Source organism: Tripterygium wilfordii, chromosome 17 (assembly GCF_013401445.1).
Source record: "Tripterygium wilfordii isolate XIE 37 chromosome 17, ASM1340144v1, whole genome shotgun sequence".
Classification (NCBI taxonomy): domain Eukaryota; kingdom Viridiplantae; phylum Streptophyta; class Magnoliopsida; order Celastrales; family Celastraceae; genus Tripterygium; species Tripterygium wilfordii.
This window is the reverse complement of record NC_052248.1, coordinates 9,649,413-9,668,670: the sequence shown is the minus strand read 5'-3', so window position 1 is coordinate 9,668,670 and position 19,258 is coordinate 9,649,413. Positions and strand designations below refer to the sequence as shown.

At 35.1% G+C, this 19,258-nt stretch overlaps 2 protein-coding genes across 3 annotated transcripts; one reads left to right on the top strand and one right to left on the bottom strand.

Annotated features, from left to right (window-relative positions):
* The first annotated feature begins 1,919 nt into the window (after positions 1-1,919).
* Positions 1,920-11,143, top strand: LOC119983112 (zinc finger transcription factor YY1-like). 2 transcript variants are annotated; one of them, XM_038826781.1, is made up of 7 exons: positions 1,920-2,062; positions 2,139-2,297; positions 4,041-4,099; positions 6,574-6,773; positions 7,060-7,149; positions 9,120-9,263; positions 10,296-11,143. In XM_038826781.1, the coding sequence occupies exons 2-7, from the start codon at positions 2,215-2,217 to the stop codon at positions 10,830-10,832; spliced, it is 1,113 nt and encodes a 370-aa protein (XP_038682709.1). In that variant the 5' UTR covers positions 1,920-2,062; positions 2,139-2,214; the 3' UTR covers positions 10,833-11,143. The 2 variants fall into 2 exon arrangements, with proteins under 2 accessions (XP_038682709.1, XP_038682710.1); XM_038826782.1 differs by lacking the exon at positions 1,920-2,062 and having other exon boundaries at positions 2,215-2,297; positions 6,566-6,773.
* Positions 11,144-15,477: 4,334 nt separating this feature from the next.
* Positions 15,478-19,258, bottom strand: LOC119982007 (nifU-like protein 2, chloroplastic). The gene is made up of 4 exons (XM_038825154.1): positions 18,996-19,258; positions 18,810-18,912; positions 17,403-17,713; positions 15,478-15,798 (listed from the first exon to the last, which is right to left on the bottom strand). The coding sequence occupies exons 1-4, from the start codon at positions 19,086-19,088 to the stop codon at positions 15,610-15,612; spliced, it is 696 nt and encodes a 231-aa protein (XP_038681082.1). The 5' UTR covers positions 19,089-19,258; the 3' UTR covers positions 15,478-15,609.

Sequence of the window (19,258 nt, the reverse complement as noted above, 5' to 3'; positions counted from 1 at the left end):
CCATGGTGAAACATGACGGGAAGAACAAAGAGGAAAGAAAAGAAAAGAAATTAGGGTTTTTTTTTTTTTTTTTTTTACGCTAACCTAGGAAAGAGTGATTATAATAGGTTTAATATGAGATTTCCTTTAATTCAACTTTCAACCCTCCATTTTATTCTCTTTTCCATTTTAACCCCTCCTTGTTTTAAAGAAATTTCAATTACCACTTACAAAAGTCTGGGATTTTACATTACCAGCCTGAGAAGCTTGTGAGATTGATAGGTTTTCATTATCAATGTCACCTTCAACAAAAGAAAAATCCTGTATATTTCAATGAAAATTAGAGTCACCATCTAAAACCCTTTTACCATCGTAAGGCTTGCTATGCCACTTCTAAAAAGGTGTTGCATGTAACCAATTAACATATTAGAGGATGCAATGGTAAAGAAACGAAATTGGAGCACCCGTCCTTTCCATATGAAATACACCCACAATTGAAAGAGAATTTGGGCAAGTTTTCGTATTTGAAAAAAATTAGAAAGGCCCGGTTAGGAAATTGAATGGTTTTTTAATCTCTGTAAATTACAACAACATAATTTAGAGTTTTAATCTTATTATCTTCTTATGGATTTTCTTGAGTTAGTTACAACAAATAGAAATGGAAACTAACTAAAACGAAAAGAACTAGGAAGAAGGGAAACATAGAAATAAAGATAGATAGGATGCCGGATTCGAGATTGGCTATTTCCTCAGTCAAATGTCGAATTTGAGATTGACAAATCTCCAAAAACATTGAACAACAAACCGAGTTTCTCTTTCATGCCTTTTTTCTCCCCTTCCACCTAGGTTTGGGCATAGGTTGGTTCGATTGATTATTGACCGATAGATCAACCGACCAACCGACTTCGCCCTAAATTGAAAATCATTATAAGCTCAACTTTGTGGGACGGGTAATGGTTGTCAATTGACAAAACTAGGTTAGTTGGTCGATAACAACCAACTTTTCATGACAAATTACACAAATCCAAAAATCAACATTGGAAAATAGAACCTCGATCTCATCTAAGATTTTTGGGGCCGAAATGCATGTTCTGAGAAAAAGGATGGTCTTACTAGAGATGAATTCAAATCATTTTATGAAGGCAATTTTTTTTAAATCAAAGCCACAAAAGTAAGAATACATTTGATCGACTAGAATTTTCAAGCATAAATACAAAACAAAGATAAGGTTTCTTTCACATAACTATGAAGGAGATGATCAGAAGGAGGAGATTATGTGTAATTTTTTGTGGTGCTCGTTGAATTTGGATCTGAAGTAGTATTCAATTAATGTGAAGGCAGAAGAGACACGATGCTTGAAGATCTAGATCTAGATATGGAGCCAAAGTCAGTTGATGGAGGAGTAGTGGGGCTTCGAGGAAGGTGTTGCTGGTGATAGATGAATGGTGATGATGGATGAGGTAGGGAATGACGAGAGAGTCTATGAAATGAAACAATATGAACAACTAGGAGAGATAGAGAATGGAGGGGGATCTTTGGGATTAATTAATTAAATAGAGGATTTTTTTTATTTATTATTAGGGGATTAATTATTCATAATTAATTAGGAGATTAATTACTATTTGTTTGGAAGTCGGTTGGTCGATAATTATCGACCAATCAATTTTTTAACATCCTGGCAACCACCAACCGACCCACCTCTGTGTGGGTCGGGTGAAATTATTGGTTCAATTTTGTGGATTAATTGATGATTGATTATGGATTGGTCGGTAATGACCGGTAAAACGGATCATGCCCAACCCTAGTTCCACCACCCTATAAACATTCCCTTGAATTAGTTGAGGATCCAAGCCCGCATTGTTTGAAAGCCCAATGAGTTAAGCCCATCTTAATTCCTGAGTCCCTCGCACGAGTCGTACTGTCATAGTATCATACGTACGTATCATTTTCCGAAGCGGGCTTCGACTACGTCCGTTCTGGTTCTTCCTCGACTGTCCTCGCCAAAAGCCATATGTCGCTGTTAATTTAGCCCCCCCGACCCCCGTCCTCACGAAGACTTCCGCCAGCAGAGAAACACCTTTAGGTAAGGTCGTCACCCTCCTCTTTATCTTTATTTTTTAGGTTCAGCCTCCACCAGGATTAACACTTCTATAATTTAGAGGGGGACAACTCGCAACGTTTGGATTGAATATATTAGGAAACCAAGGCCTATAACGAAGAGAGAGCGAGGGAGCAATGGATAACCATTATCACAATCTGTTCGAGAGGCGCCCTATTCTCAAGTCCAAGACTCCAGCTGTTACATGGTTCAAAGAATGGTAATCAATTGAACTTTTTTTTCCCGATAAATTGCTGATCAATTGATGTTGCAATCTCCTTCTCAATTACGCAGTTTTTAATTTCAAGGGTTGGGTTAGGTTGTTTGTTTACTGAGAAAAGGTTATTGATTCTATTTTCTGTTTTTTTATTACTTACTGCTTATTGTGTTGTTTTTGGTTGTGATAACTCAATTTGTGTTCAGTCGAGAAAATAGTAGAATTCTTTTGCTAAGATGAGCATCAATGATCATGGTTTGACTGTCTAGAAGCTTTGAGTTTGATGGAAGCTAAGGAAAACAGAAGTAATTGAATTTATACTCTTTTTTTTGCTTTTGGTAGTCCATGGTGCTTTTATTTTGGTGAAATTTTCCTAAATTGAGAATTTAAACAATTCAGGTTTCCCTTGATTATTTGTCTTAGCAACCTCGAATTCTCCTTGGGTAAATCAGCAAGCTGTAGTGTGTTTCTGCACTTTCAATTGAACATAATTAACATAATTTATTCTGTTCCTTCTTTTTATTTTTCTTTTAAAAAAGTCTCAATGTCTCATAAACCAGGCCTCTTCTTGCTTGAAAGCATTTGCATCAATGTCTCCTAATTGATTCTCTACTTTACTTACTCAAATACTACTTTTTCACGATTTACAACATCTCTTCTCAACAACAACTGCATTAGAGTCTCTATTCTAATATGTGCAATATTAAAATAGTATTTCTTTTATTATGACTTTTTTTATTATTTGATTTCAAGTAAAAATGAGGTTATTTACGAATTACATTGTAGATTACATATTATAAAAAATAGTTACAATTAATTATAACTAAAAACTAGTTAATACAATATATTAGTTAAGAATAATATACTAGTTTAATTGTTTACTTTCGGGCGGGCTGCACCGCTGCAGAGGTCTTAGTTTATTTTTATTATAACAAATAACAATTATTGAATATTTTATTATTATTTCATTTTTCAGGTCAGTTACAGTTTCTGATGTAAAGCACTATTTGTCAAAATCAGAACTTTTGGGTCTATATTTTAGCTACTTGATGAGGTTTTCAGATTCTAACATGAGTGTTCTTAGTTGTCCGACCAGCGTTTGAAACATTGTAGTGGGATTAATTTATGGGGATCCAATGTTTTGTGGATTCCGGTCTGGTATCGTTCTTTTGTATTTTATGACCCTAAAACTCCTGATCTGAACCTATTATGACTACGAAAGCCAAAGCAGTAATATTTCATTTTTCTTTGGACTTCTTCAGCCAAAAGTCAAATTCAAAACCTCATGGCCCAATTTAACTGATTGTATGGCTTTGCAACATTTTTTTGAGTGCAGTAGGATCAGATAAGCAATTGTATACCAATACCAATTCACCTCCAAGGAATTGCGACATTTTTCCCATGTCTAACTTGTTTTTTGCTTTATGAATGCTATCTTTACCTTACCCTTGTTGCTTGAAAAAGAAAAGGTACCTTACACTATCTTTATGTAAATATTAAAATAAAAAGAGCTAAGGACTTATTAGATACACACATGCAAAGAGAGCCCTGGATACTAGCAAGTAGCAATTACTTGCAATCTACCAGTATTAATCTAATCCGAGTTTCAACTGGGTGGAATTGGAACCCAAGACTGTCTTGTTTATGGCTAGTGGCAGTGCCCTCTTCCCCTGTGGCCTTATGTAATGAAATTGTGTTACCTTTATTTCTGGACTGCCATAATGTAGTGATTCTTATTCTCATTAGGGTGCCTCAGGATGTGGTGGCAACAGGTGCAAAGTGCTCACTTTTGAAATGGGTGACAGGTATGTAGGGCTTGTCTTCTTATCTTCCTATATTTTTTTGCTATTTATTTCGCTGATGATGAAAAAAATGGTGTTGGGAGATTTAGGTTTTTTTTTGTCTTTTATCATTTTTTACTAATCTTAGGGTTGGTTTTGATTATTTTGAATGTGAGTTAATATCTTCATGTTAGGGATATATAGATGTATTATTTTATATTATACTTGAGGTCACTCTAGTCTTTAGTTTCTCATTGGCAAACTCTCGGTGTTTGATCCACCTTGAGTTTGAGGGGAGCGTTAGAGATATATAGATGTATTATTTTATATTATACTTGAGGTCACTCTAGTCTTTATGTTAAGCCTCTATATATGCTTGCTTGTAACCCTAGTTTCATCATCAATAATACATCTATATATCTCTAACACTTCAAATTAAATTTCTAACAACCAAAGGGCTTTTGGTGCTTCTATATTTCCCCTTTGAAATTTCAAGGATCTCAAACAAGCTTTTGTGACTCCTTTGCAGTCAAAATGGGTTCAATCACCTCTACTTAATGTTATTTGGCTAGGTTTAATGTCCTCATATTCGTGTTGAAGGCTTCAATCTAGATTTCAAATGCATTATTTTTTCCATGGATGGAGGGGGATTCGGACCTTCGTCCAGTAGGTTGATGTTAATCATCCTTACCACTAGAACATGGCGGAATTGGTCAGGTTTCAAATTCCATATTCTTATCATTCTGATTCGTTGAACTTAGTTCTTAGGTATGTACAAGGATAAAGTTGGCCCACAAATCAGTAGTGACTTTGTTCGCAACTTGCTAGTTTCTGACTCATGTTTTGTAACTTTTAGAGAATAGTCATCTTTTAAAGAATATGAAAATGCAATTCACTTTCTAACAAAGTATATTAATTGTTTCAAGTTCGCCTACCATAATTAGACTTGGCTATTGAGACGTACCTTGTGTTCATGTCAAGGTTTGTCTCTGTCATTTTGCAGTCATAAAACTCTTATGGTAGTATGTTAAGTTAACCTCATATTTTTAAGCTCTTATAAACTCCAGAAAATGTTCTACATCAATGCCATTGATGTTGTATGTGGTGGAGAAAAAGGTATAGATGTTCAATTCAAAATGCAGTCGTAGAGTCATAGACCATGCAGATCCATACTTTTTGCTCTGATTGCTGTGTGGGTAGCAGTGTGTGAAAAATTTGTTGGTGGTAAAAGATAGGGTGCAATTCAATCTTGGTATTCATTTTATAATTGAAATGTCTTTATGAATCATGAATTAGTGCAAAAGAAGCTTGATGAAGCTCCTCAGTAAGCTTCCAGAAAGTTTTTTCTATTCAGAATTCAATTCTATGCAATGCACATTGACAAATGGCAGTTTAAAAATAAAAAAAAAGAATTTTAATTGAATAAAATAGATAAAATCTAGGAAATCGTGTATTTCACATGATTTCCTCCAGTATAGAGGATATTGAACCTAGGGGCTGTTCCTTTTGTACTTGATGTGACTTCGTCGTCTTGTTAGAAAATAATAAGTGCTGTAGGTCTGAAATCTCTCACTCTTTTCCACCTTCAAAGCTATCAGGAAATACGAAATCCCAATGCGTGGAAGAAACGCTCTGTATTCGTGATCATGAGTGATAATGTTGTCGTGATCCTTTGAAATTATCAATGTCTTTGAAAGGAATATGCTTTGCACCTCCTGTGCAAGAATCAAGCTTTGGTGGAGCGTGGAAGGGGAATCAATTTTAGGCTTTGATACCAAATTTGATACAGAATCAACATAAAATAAATCTAAGAACGAGAGAATCAAGGGAAGGTAAGCCAAAGAGAAGAAGAATAATGATAAGGGAAATAAAGGAAGCCAAGGACTACATAAGTGAGAGACAAAAGAAGCGAAGGAGGAGAAAGAGAGTAGAAATATTCTTCTTGTTTATATAGAGAGAACATGGATTAGACTCCTATCCTAGCCCTAATATTAACTAGTTCTAACATTAAATTGTTTCTTTATGCAAAACGTTACATCCTTCCAAATAGACTCTTCAACACTTTAAATAAAAACCACTCCCAAAAAAAAACAATAATTAAAACTAAAAATCGCATCTAATAATAAGTCTAATTCTATTAAAAAAAGTTACAATATAAAAATAGAAAACATAATCCTATAAAATTGAAAATTTTGGATTTCCTACTTCGCATTGCTATGTATGTGAGTCCATCCACTTAATGTTCCATCCTATTCGAAATTGTGGTTATTTGTTCAATCTTATATTGGTTCTAACATCTGTAATTGCTGGTAGACCTTTTTGAAAATGCTATTGTTAGTTTTAGGTTTTTGTATTTCTAGATTGCTATAATTTTTTATTTTTTATTTGTGAATGGGGTAGCACATGGAAAAGTGGTATAGGAAGTTACTTGCACAACTTTTTCCATTGAAGTTCAATTGAGTTAACTGAATTACTTCCTTTGTGTTTGAGATGTTAAGAGAACACATTGATGGCCTTGAAAGAGAGAGAGAAAGAGCCAGCAGCGCCAGAACCAGAACCAGAACCAACAACTGAAGTCCTTTTTCTTTGCAGTTATGAAGGCTGTGGAAAGACCTTTATTGATGCTAGTGCTTTGAGAAAACATTCTCATGTCCATGGAGAGAGGTCGTATATTTGTCATTATGAAAATTGTGGAAAGGTTTATCATCGAGCCCTTAAGTGTTATAACTTATCTTATATCTTTCATTATCCATGGTTAGTTTATATTACTTGGATTCCATTCCAACAAGAAAGGTATAGTGGTATTTTACTTGAGTCCTAATAATAAAAATATTTCTTTATGTTCGTAGAATTTAAATAATAAAAAAGCATCCATGGTTTGTCACTTCGTTGTTTCTTCTTTCCTTTCAAGCTTTCTTGTATTATTTCCCTTTTTGTCAGGCATGATTGTGTCTCTGACTATGTCTTTTGTTTTCATATTGCAGAAATTCTTAGACAGCTCGAAGTTGAAAAGACATTTTCTCATCCATACAGGAGCAAGAGATTTTGTCTGTCCAGTTGAAGGCTGTGGTAAGGTGATCATGATGAATCCTTTGTCAAGAGTTTTCTCACATTTTTGCATGGCTCTTTTATTGGCGTTAGTATTCAAAGATATTGTTATATTTTAATTTCCTTACATATGAAAATGTTATTTTTTTTCTTGTATTCCTGAATCAATATATGAAAGAATAATTGACATTTATGTTTTTTGTCAATTCCACATCTTGGCCAAGTCTATAACAGCTTCTACATATTTTTCTCTTGGATGAATGTGAAGTTTTCCCTGATCAATAATTTTGTTCAATTCAAGTTGACTCTTACCTGGGATGCAAGACACTGAAGTTTTGAAGGTTTTAGCTTTGTCATGTTTGCTTTCCCAACATAGTTAAATTCTGAAAATTTCTTAAAAGTATATCTTAATGAAAATGTTATTTGTAGCAGCCTTTTTCTTTTGTGTGTAAATAGCAAAGAGGCCCCCCTGAACTTTGAGGCAATGGCAAGGCTATACCCTGTTCTTTGAATTCTGAAAAGAAATCTCTTCTATGATGCTGCAACTAAGCCTTTTATGTTAATTTCAGTGATAAAAATGACATTGCGGATCCCTCTTGACCAGTTAACTTGATTATTATGATGAGCATAATAATCATATGGGACCCACCATCCCCAAATAAACAACCCTTGTCTTTTGGATGTCTTCAGAAGTATGTGCCAAGCTTGTAAACCGAACCTCAAATTCTGAAGGTGCAAAGTATACACCTTTCTCCAACATTTCCCTGTAGAACCTTGCAAATTTTGCAGTATTGCACTTCTTTCCATCTTCAAATTTGTAAACAGGTCCCTCAGTGAAGGAAACCCCTAGTGTCCCACTTATATACTGACCCAACCACCACATATGGCATGCCCAGCCCTCTTGCCAACATGCATAATTCCTTGAATATGTTCGTTGGTGATTTTGTGCAGGAACATGTAGCTCCTTTAAACGTTTGAAGTTATGAACGTTTGAAGGTATGAATTCCTGCCATTGTTGCCTATGAGTTCCCGCACAACTTCTCAGCCTGGTACATTGGCCCAACTGGTGCCACCATCTACATGATTTCCCTCCTTCCACCAATCTACCGCAAATAATTCCCAAGAGTTATGCTGACATACTCTTGAGCTTCACCATAAGATAAGTGAAATCCATTTTCTTGTTTGAAGGTTTGTTTGTGTTGGTGGGGTAGATCAAATGGGGGTTTGATATGTGGGGCCTTTTTGCCCTTTTATGTTAGTGCGTCTTGAGATTTGCTTGTGAATTATGTGTTAGAGTTCAAATTAACAAATGTTTCTTCTTTGAGATCATAAAGATTTTGATCTGGACGGCAAGTACCTTTTGTGTTGGTCTCATGCTTGTTTGAGTTTGGTTGAGGAAATCACATGCTTGTTCTGATTGAGAGATTAGAATTAAGACTTGGTTCAATGGCAACTATGTCGAGTAGGATAGCTTCCGTTATATTGAGTATTATAACCATTTTTGTACTATATTTCAATGAATTTAATTAGTCTAGTCAGACCCAAATGATTAGTTTCAGCAAAGAGGTTAACAGATGGGGGTCATTTACATCTTCAGACTTCAGTGAGATACAAAGGGCTTTCTTCAGCATTCAAAGATCACGGTTTGGCTTGCGGCTGCCCTAAGCTTCATGTGGTGCCTTTGCTTATTACCCTTTTTTTCTCCTTCTGTTTCATTTGGTTTCAAATATCATTATATCAGATAAGTTATAGAATTTCTGTTGATTCCGAGACAGGATGAGTTTTTCATCTAGTTATAAGGTACGCAGTGAACTGAGAAAGAAAACTTAGTTCTGAGGTAGCCAACCACTTTTGAAATTTTTAGTCCAACCATATGATGGTGTGCTTGGATTTCCATGAAGTTTTCTATATTATTATTATTATTGTTTCAGACATTTCAATTGCGCAGGCATGCAAATGTCCATATTGTGATACATTTCAGTTATGAGTGCTGCAGGCTTTCTCTCTTGATTTCAACCTGAGGTCACACATGAAAACACATTCACAGGAAAACTATCATATCTGTCCATATCCTAATTGTGGAAAGAGATATGCTCATGAGTACAAGCTGAAGAACCACATTTCAGCTCATCATGAGAAGGTTAGTTCCATAATCATTTCTTTCATTTTGGTTTTTCACTGAGTAGCTGTCTGACCTCGGAAGTTGAGGCTTGGCATTTCTTATCCTTTGGCAAAACCAGGAAAAGAGTAATGCTGTCTTCCTTCCAGCCCACTTGTTGGTTTATCTGGAAGGTATGGAACTCCAGAATTTTCCTAGAAAAAGAGTCAATTTTGGTTTTCATGGATAGGTGGCTTTCCGTTGTCAAACTTTGGTTGAGTGAAAAGTGTTCTGACTTTTTCGATTGTCTTAAATTCTCAGATGTGTATGGTTGCACCCCCCCCCCCCCCCCTCCCCCCGGGAGCACTGTTAATAAATATTTTCTAGTCAAAAAATAGCAATCATTTTGTTCTTTTTCTTTTTCACCTGTAGTTAAGTTTCTACAATAATCCATGCCTTCCCACACAAAAACCTTCCTGTAAAATGTCAACCTTGTAGACATGACGACATCCTAGTGTATCTTGATTTGTGTTTAGAAAGTGATAACTACAATTTGTTTGTCATTTATTGAGAATCCTGTAAATAATTCCACGCATGTGGTGCGAAATAGATTCATAACTCCAATTATTTGAGCCAGTTCAGTTTGGGTTGCATAGAGAGCATAATTTTCCACTGCTACCTTTTTCTACAGTTAGAAATAAGGCATAAATTTACAATACATTGGTGGCCAATTTATTGTCAATAGAGAGAGTGAGTGAGTTGTGGAGGACAACTGCATGAGGAGACGAGTTCAATCCCCCTTCCAGCCTTCTCCCAAAAAAACTTGCCTTTAAAAAACATTTATGGAGGATTTAGGGCCAATTTATTTTTTTCTCTTTCAACAGCTGGACAATTTAATGTCCAAAAGGTGCTTAGAATTGTATCTGGAATTCTAATTGGACATCCCTTGTTTTTATCAGCCATATCTGTCTTAATATTGTGGATTATGTATATGATGTCAGCATCTAGCTCTGTGTTTCGTTATCGTGGTATCTGGGCTGGGAAACGAGTCTCATTTCACCTTCCATTTTATAGATTGCAGCTGTGGATGTGGTGAAATATGCCACACCTCCAGAGAAAGTGTCCAAAACTCCGAAGCCTTCTTCAATAGGGGCTTATGGATCTGCATCATCTGACCGCCCTTTCACCTGTCCTTATGAAGGATGTGATAAGGCATACATCCATGAATACAAGCTTAAGCTGCATCTGAGGAAGGAACATCCTGAACATAAGTTTGATGAAAATGCTGAGAATGCTCCAAATGCAGATAATGAGATGGATGAAGGCAGTGACCAAGATGCTTATGCTGGGAAGCGTGGGAATGGAAAAAGTCAGAAAAGTAGGCCAAAGCCAAACCATAAGATGCCTCCTTCCAAAATTGCACAACGCAAGGGTTCTACTCCATCTCCAGTCATGTTAAATGTACCGGAAAAACCATGGCAACCTAAAGAAGAAACTTATGAGGAAGAGGATAGTGAGGAAACCGAGGAAGACGGCGACAATGCTGAGGATGGATGGAGGTATACGGACAACAATGACGATGATGATGAAGAGACAGAGTATGAAGATTAAAGCATAAGTATGGCATTATTTTCCTTTGCTTTGCTTCGCTTCTGAGTCTTATCACGCCATCTGTAATTTTCCTTCTAAGTTCTCAGAAGTCAGAACCCTCACCATCCGTATACATTTCTCACAATTTTAAGTTTTGATGGAATGACATTGAGGAAATTGAGGCTCTCGAAAAACATCTGTTTTGCAGCACATAGAAAAAAAAACATATAGGGAGTTTGAAGTGGCAAATTTGGCTGATATGTTTCTGATATCTTAAATAGAGTATTGTTTTATGCGAATGGGGTGAGGGCACAAAACCCCAGTTTCTTGGTCGTTTGGGGTCGAACTGTCGAAGAGGGGGAGATCAGCCCCTCAGCCTCCTCCTCTACTATCTGTTAAGATCTCATTATGTCTTTTTTTTTGTGGGGAACATCACTTTTGACCATTGAATAATCTGATCCAATTTAACTCGGTCATTCATTTTTCAAATATTTCAAGTTGAGTATCAAATTTTTAAATTTGTTCCAAATTCAGGCAATTAACTTGTTGAGATGGGTTAAATATTCAAAATAATTAATTTCTTATATTATGTGGCAATGATTAGCTTTTTTTGTTTAGCATCCCTGTAACAATTTATTAGGTCTATAACATCCGTTTTTAATTATTTTGTGATATAGCATCGTGCAGTTGTTTAGCCGCACCCATTTGTCTTTTCAACAGCGACTTTAATAATTTTTACATATGCCGCTTTTACTAACCACAACATATTAGATCATAACAACACCCTTTGTATTTAGCTATGTCGTTCACACATGCGGTATTGCAGAATCCAATGCAATGCCACTATTCACAAATGTGGCATTGCATTGGATTTTGCAATGCCACAAGTGTGAAATGCGGCTTCATTGTATTATAAACTAACGAGCATCGCTCTCTTCTAGATAGAGAAAAACAACATCAGTGAGTTTGAGAGAAAAACATTAGAGTGAGTTTAAGATATTTTGAGTGTAACGCAAGAGTGAGTTTGAGAGATTTTCAAAGAAACGTTGCTCATATCATCATTAAGAAATCAAATTCTACCAACTTCTTGTCGATTTCTATTTGTAATCGTTGTTTGAGTATGTGTCTTCCCTTGTATAGTGTTCTGATACACCTATGGTAAAGCAGTATAATAATAAAAGAAGTGGACACGTGGTAGTGCTTGAGTGGTCCATGTGTTGTGGCTCTATTGGTTATCTTTTTGAATTGTGTTGCTTATAGGCGTAGGCTACAAAGGTGAAACACATCTTGGTTATTGCTGGGTTTCTCTGCAAAGAGAGTGGGAGGTCCTAGTCCCTCAAAGACTAGGGTTTATCTTTCTTTCTATCATACTTCCCTTATTTCTAGTTGTAAAAAATCGTTCTATGAATCAGTGATATCATCAAGAGTATATGAATACATCCATCCATGTTCTCGGGTTGCCGATGAAGTCCTTGCGCGACGATCTTCCCTGGAGAGGAAGTTTGGTCGATTGAAACTTGAGTTGCCTTATTTGCTGGAGACAACCTAAATGGTTGATTATTTCGAGTTGAATGGTTGATTATTTCGAGTTGAGCGTAATTTTGCCGTCAATCAAGCATTAAAGGAGGACACAAATCATCTCAAAGAGAATCGACTCTACGGGAAGACTCAAGGACATAGCAAGGGGCAAGCATGTACATACACTAATGGATACACTTGGTCTCTTTTTGTTGAATCATTTTCTCATATAAATCACCAAGTTCTTTCAATTGTTTTAAACTCTTTATTATGATGCATATCAAATATATACGTATCAAGTTGATCTTTGAGATTATTAGTTCAACAAGTAAAATTATTGGGATAGAAATATGCAAGCCGAATGAGCTTCTACTAATCAAAAGCTAAACATAAATCTCTAGGATTAAAGGCGTACCACACAAATAAGCAACTCTGTAGTTGTCTACTTGTCTCAGTAAAGCAATCATTCAGCTCTCTAAATTGTCTATCTAGCATAGTGTAGAACAATTCAATATGAAAATAATGTAAATTTGTTACTTCTTGTCCTCTGAGTCTTGATCTGCCTGCAACTAGATAACACTCTTTCATGATAAGAACACAAATATTATGTACACCACATAAATGATAAAACTTTATCAATGATAGAATCCTATTGATATTCATCATCCCTCATCGACTGTAGCCTACTTTTGGAAAATTCGACTAGCCTTATCACATTCTCAATGTCTTGGTCGTTCTTCCATAATGCTTGTGACAACTCATTCATTATTTTCAATAGTGCTTTCAGTAAATATAGGTTGAATATAAAGTTAAATTGATATATCTCTAGCATGATTTCACCAACATTTAAAACTTCAAATACTTTTGTTGCTTGTATCTCAAGAAGCTATCTAAAAGTTCTTTCATGATAAATAAGCAACGTAAAAGTCAATATTTGATATCATTAATAAATGATGGAAATGCCAACTCTATCAATCCTTAAATGCGACATGCCACTACTTGAATCCTGGTTTCTTTTATTATGACTCTAGTATTGAAAATTCTAAAGAGCTAATGGGGAGTTTGATGAAGTGCTTTATGATATTGGTTCCGGATGTTTCTTTGCAAGATAAAATCATGGATGAGTTGGAGTTATATAAATGATCTTAGCAACTATTTGACAATCTAAAGATAATTAGATCGAGAAAAACCAAGTCATCTAGTAATTATTAACTCACTCTTAAGTCTTAAATTAACTCCTCATTGTTTAGTAGATTTCACATAGATGTTTGTATTTTTTTGCTAGTTCAATGGTGGAGTTTGTATGGATTTTCAGCATCTAATTTGCTACAATTAGAAATCAAGATTCTCAATTTAAGTTGTAGTACATATGGCCGTGAAAGCAATTGGACCACATTTAAACATGTAAATTTTATTTAGCACATTTAAGCTTCTCCAAATATGAATTTTTATTTCAATTCTAAAGTTGAGTCATTTCATAATTTTTGTTAGTTTGTCATTGTCTGGTCATGAAACAAATTCATACTACAAAAAGGAATTGGCTTGAACATTAAAAACTCAAGATTTAGTATATGTCAAATATAATCAAATTTTCAAGGCTCAATATGGTAAGAGGGATTTAGTGATCCCATTTGTTTGAATGATGTTAATGATAGCAATGAGTGATTGGCTGGACAAAATGGAGGAATATGAACTGGGGTTTGAGAATGATAGTTTAACATGTAATGTTGTTCAATAAGCAATAGGAATTGGGGAAGCAAAAGTTAACACTAGATAAAAAGAAAATGCTAGAAAGCAGTCGAGTGCTTCTAGTTCTAGAGTGTTAAATTTTAGAGGAAGAGTTTTTGAGAACACAGAAGAGGAAGATATTAGTGGATATAATTATTATGAAGGTGTTGAATCCGATGAAGAGATGTTCAATGAGTATGATAATAATGAACCTTGGAAGATTAATGATGTTGTTGAGGCACCATGGTTAGTAGATTAAGAGTTGTTTAATTAAGTTTTTTTGACAACAAATGACTTTATATTTAACTCTAATATGTGTGTTTGTTACCTTTCTTATGTGAGTTGTGACTTCTGAACCAGTTTCTTTATTATGTTTTCATTGTATTTGTGTTGAAATTTTTATATGATGATTGCTTAATTTAATTTGAATTTGTTTGTGTGTAAAATATGTATAATTTGTTATTATTATTAAATTTATTAAATAATTTATGAATATTGCCCATCACATATTTGAAGCGTGCACTTAAAGTGCGTTTTGCTTTTTGAAGCGACAATGCCTTTACAAACTTGACAACACTGTATAATTTACGAATCTAAAGTGTTATTTAAGGTAATACACTTTTAATGGAAGTCATGTGGATTTTTTTTTATTTTTCTTTATTATTATTAATAGGTAGAGTTTTAATTGAATTATTATTAATAATTTTTTTTTCCTTTTCTAATTTAATTAGCATTAAATTTCATTTTTTTGTAACTAGTTTAATTATAATGGCTCAACAAAATAAAATTTTCTTAGCAATGAATAATGATACTTTTCTTCTTTATTATTAACTATATGACTAAATTTAGCATGATCCTTTTCTTTTGTTGAAGAATCTAAAAATAAAAATTTTGTACATGACAGTGAAAGTAACTGAGGAAATATCCGATTGTGGCTATCAAACTGCACAGGTGTCGTGGATTTTGCACAGGTGTTATGTATCGTAAATTCCACCCGAGGCAACCATGGTTATTCACCGCAGTTAATGAGTACACTATAAAATGTCAAGAGGTTATAGCCAATTTTCACAGTAATGTCCTAAGTTGGAGATGAAAAATAAGTTATAGCCAATTTTCATTCCATAAGTTCTATTAGGTTATATCAACATCACACCCAAGCCACTAATTAAAGTGATAAAGATGATATATATCATCATAATGATCAGTGTTCAAATCTCCTTCCCCGTTGAAATGGCCCCGTTTCACTATTTCAAAATAAAGAGGTGATACTCATTTATTCCAAGACAATAAATTATGCGTACAACATACTGTGATACATAACAAAGAACCTTATTACTTTAGGCCTAGTGATTAGCCACTACTTCAGATTTCGAACATGTTGGAGGTTCGAATTCTACCATGTTAAAAAATAACCAACAACTAAAATAAATATTTGTTCATCCAAAAAAAACACATAATGTAATATTATAAGGCTTTACAAGTCTACCAACATCTTGTATCTTGTATCTTTTATATGAGAATGATACACTCCATGTATACAAATTGCAAAGTCTTAGAGAAGCTGGACAGCGGCAATCGCTGGAATTTTTTCCCGTAATTTCTGTGTAACAGCCACTCGAACTGTCATTACCCCAGCCGCAGGACCTGTAATCCGGATTTTCACAATTGGATCATCAATTGCAACAAGTTCAAGAGATCCACCTGATGCACCCACAAGGTAGGGCCTAACTTCTTCAAGCACCTGACATTCAGTATGTCACCAATTTTAACATTAGGCCAAGCAAAAACTACCATCTTAATTTCATAAATAATCACTGGATGCTTGCATATCCACAATAAGTTTATAAATTTCATATGGATAGGATTACTTCTAATTCCAAGGGTCCAAAGGAAGGGGAAAACACTATCCAATAAACAGTTGATCTATTAAGGAAGAGAAAATTCCCTTTATATTGATAGCAGGACTGCTAATCAAAGATAACATGTTTCCTCTTTCATTTTTGGTCGTATTCACAATCATATCTACAATCAAAAGCTTTTTAGGGTTGGGGAGGAAAAGACTAAACATGCTCATCTGAAGAAAGTAAAGTAATAAACAACGATAAAGAAAGACTTTTAAATGAAAAAACCTTATCGTAGTATTACACCCATCAAGAAATAAGGTTTCTCAAGCAAAGATATCAACATGAGTAGAAATGTCCTAGGCTCCTAGCAATAAAGATCTTCCCCAGAATTAAATGGGACTATCAAGTGGACCAAGCTTCTGGTTCTGACATAAAGACAATTAAGGTTTCTCAATCATACATATGGGTATCAACCGACTGATTTTGATCCACCACATAAATCCAATTGAGCCCACACACTCATGTTAAAAATACTGAAACCACCAAATCAGATTGCCAAAGGAGAAAATAGCATGCAAGTCACTAAAAACAAGTAAAGTGAAACTCAAAACTCTGTGGTATCAATTCAAAGAGAACTCCCATGAGATAAGGCATCCACTGTAAAATTTTGGCATGCTAGTATCTAATGTTTTTAATTGTGCCAAACTAGCTGACTAGTAAGCTAGTTCACTGTTTCTCGGTTTCAACTTCTTCATGCCCCCTTACTATTTTTTCCCTTATTCAAAAAAAGAAAAGAAAAGAAAGATGGGGCATCTTCTCATTCACATGAAAGTTAACTGAAAGGGTTCATTTTAACTTGCTTAAAAGTAAGCCAAATTCTTTCTATAAATGTTCAGTCACCACAAAAAAGTCCCAACCCCAAGTGCGAGCCCAAGTTGCCCTCATGGAGAAGTGCTTCACACAGAAGATTCAAGATGAAGTAAAAAAAACTTTTACACGATTTTAGAAGCAGACCTAATTAGTTTTTGCAAGAAAAATATTCCAAAGCTATTAAAAAAAGTTATTAACGCAAAACGAGTTGTACTATGTGAATCCTCCCTCCCTCCCTCCCTCCCTTTCTAGTGCCACTTCTAATTTTTTTTAATTGTACTAGACTAGCTGACTAGTACGCTAGTTCACTGTTTCCCGGTTTCAACTTCTTCATGTCCCTTACTATATTTTTTCCTTATTCAAAAAAAAAAAAAAAACCAGAGAGACAGGGCATCCTCTCATTCACATGATAAGTTATCTGAAAGGGTTCATTTTTAACTTGCTTAAGTAAGCCAAATTCTTTCTATAGATGTTCAGTCACCACAAAAAAGTCCAAACTCCAAGTGCGTGCACAAGTTGCCCTCATGGAGAAGCACTTCACACAGCAGCCACATGATCTGCACAAAACCACCCCATATGCCTAAAAAAGAGTACAGATGCTTACAAGCTCTAAAGGTCATAACATGATTACCTTTTCTATATTTTCCTCATTCAGCTCAAGGCCAGTTTCTTCATCGGCTATTGGTTCAACAGAAACTATTTCAGGGATCTTTTCCATTAACCGACGCTCAATACCCATCTTCATCGTCATCACAGAGCTTGGACACGAGCCACATGCTCCTTGTAGCTTTAACCTTACAACATTGCCATCAATTTCATGCAATGCCACATTTCCACCATCTGCAATAAGGTATGGTCGAATTTCATCCAATACACTTTCAACATTCTCAGCAGTGAGAGGCAATTCTGTCACTGAATTTGGAGTGGCAACAGCTTTTATGACTGCACAACTTAAAAATGATCTTAGACAGGATCAACAACAAATCATTAAAAATCAGCAGAAAATAGAATTCTAGAACTATCTAATAGGTGTTGAGAACAACAACTATTACATATTTAAAAATTTACTATAGAAACTTTACACCTTACAAAGAGAATAAAAAGAGTACATGGAAGTGTTCTTGAAGTACGAAACATATGATTCTATCAATTTTGGCAGAAATAGGGCGAAAAAATGATATTATTGCACAAATAATTTGACTAACTTATCTGAATTGACTGATTATACCCAATGTTATTTTAAAACTGAGATGAACATAATATATTTTAAAAAAGAAGGGTATTGCAAAATTATTTTTTCTAAATATTCAATGATTATCTCATGTTCAGCAGCATTGAAAATAACAAAATTACAATATCCAGAAAGTGGAACAACTCACAGGAAGCATCTCCAGACATATGAAACTATGACCTAAATATGGATTAGTAGTTTAGTACTTTGTGTATTTTCCAAATGCAAACAGGAAAAAATTGTTTCCACCCTCATGACTGAACCCACCATAAAATCCTAGTGACTTGAACCCAACCCCAACCACCCAAGTGACAATCGACCAACTAAAATGACAGCAAGTAGTCTTCTCTTCGAAGGACCTCGATTCTCAAATATCCATCTAAGCAGCCAATTTAAACAAAATATAAGAATATGCAAATGCATCTCTATCTTTCTCTCATCAAATGCAACACCAAGAATCTTGACACCTGCTAGGTGTTGAGTGTTTGATGCCACCCTTTAATCATCCTGTTCAATCTGCTAACCTCAAATATAGAATAATCTCATGAATACCCTACTCTTTCTCCTTCTCTTCTAGACAAACTCCCATATAGAATTCACGTCCAGGAGAAATGATACTAACAAACAAAAACATAAATATCATAATTTCTCACGAATTCCAAAAGAAATTGAAGGGGAAAAAAAGGGGAAGATATGGATTTTAGTTCCACAATAAAATCCCCGACGTAGCAATTACATTCATCAAATAAACCAGGCACAATCACCCCAAGATAAGGAAATAAACAATTAGAAAGCATAGAAACTAACCAAGTCTAGACGGCAATCCAATCCGCACAAAACTACATGAACCCCTACATCCGAATTTGCGGCCCCTACCGATCAATACTCGTGTGCCAAAGAAGCTCGCGCTCTGGATTACAAGAGTCTTTAGTCAAAATTTTCAAAAATAAGAAGAAAATAAGCCATAAATGAAAGCTACAAAGAAAAGCTAACCTTGTTGGGCGGCCGAGAAGAGGAAGAGGAGAAGGCGTCTAGGGTTTGAGGGGAGCTGGTGCAGTACGCAGGGTTCCACACCACGGCTTGCATCTCTCTCTATATCCTGTGTATGCCTGTACAAGATTCCTCCTCTATGAATTCTCACCGTAAACCAAACAGCTGGGAGACGAAGAAAAATCGATTATCACTACTACTCCCGTCTTTGATTTTTCCTCTCTGAAAAATTGTCTTTCTATGAACTTCAGGATAAAATAAGTAAA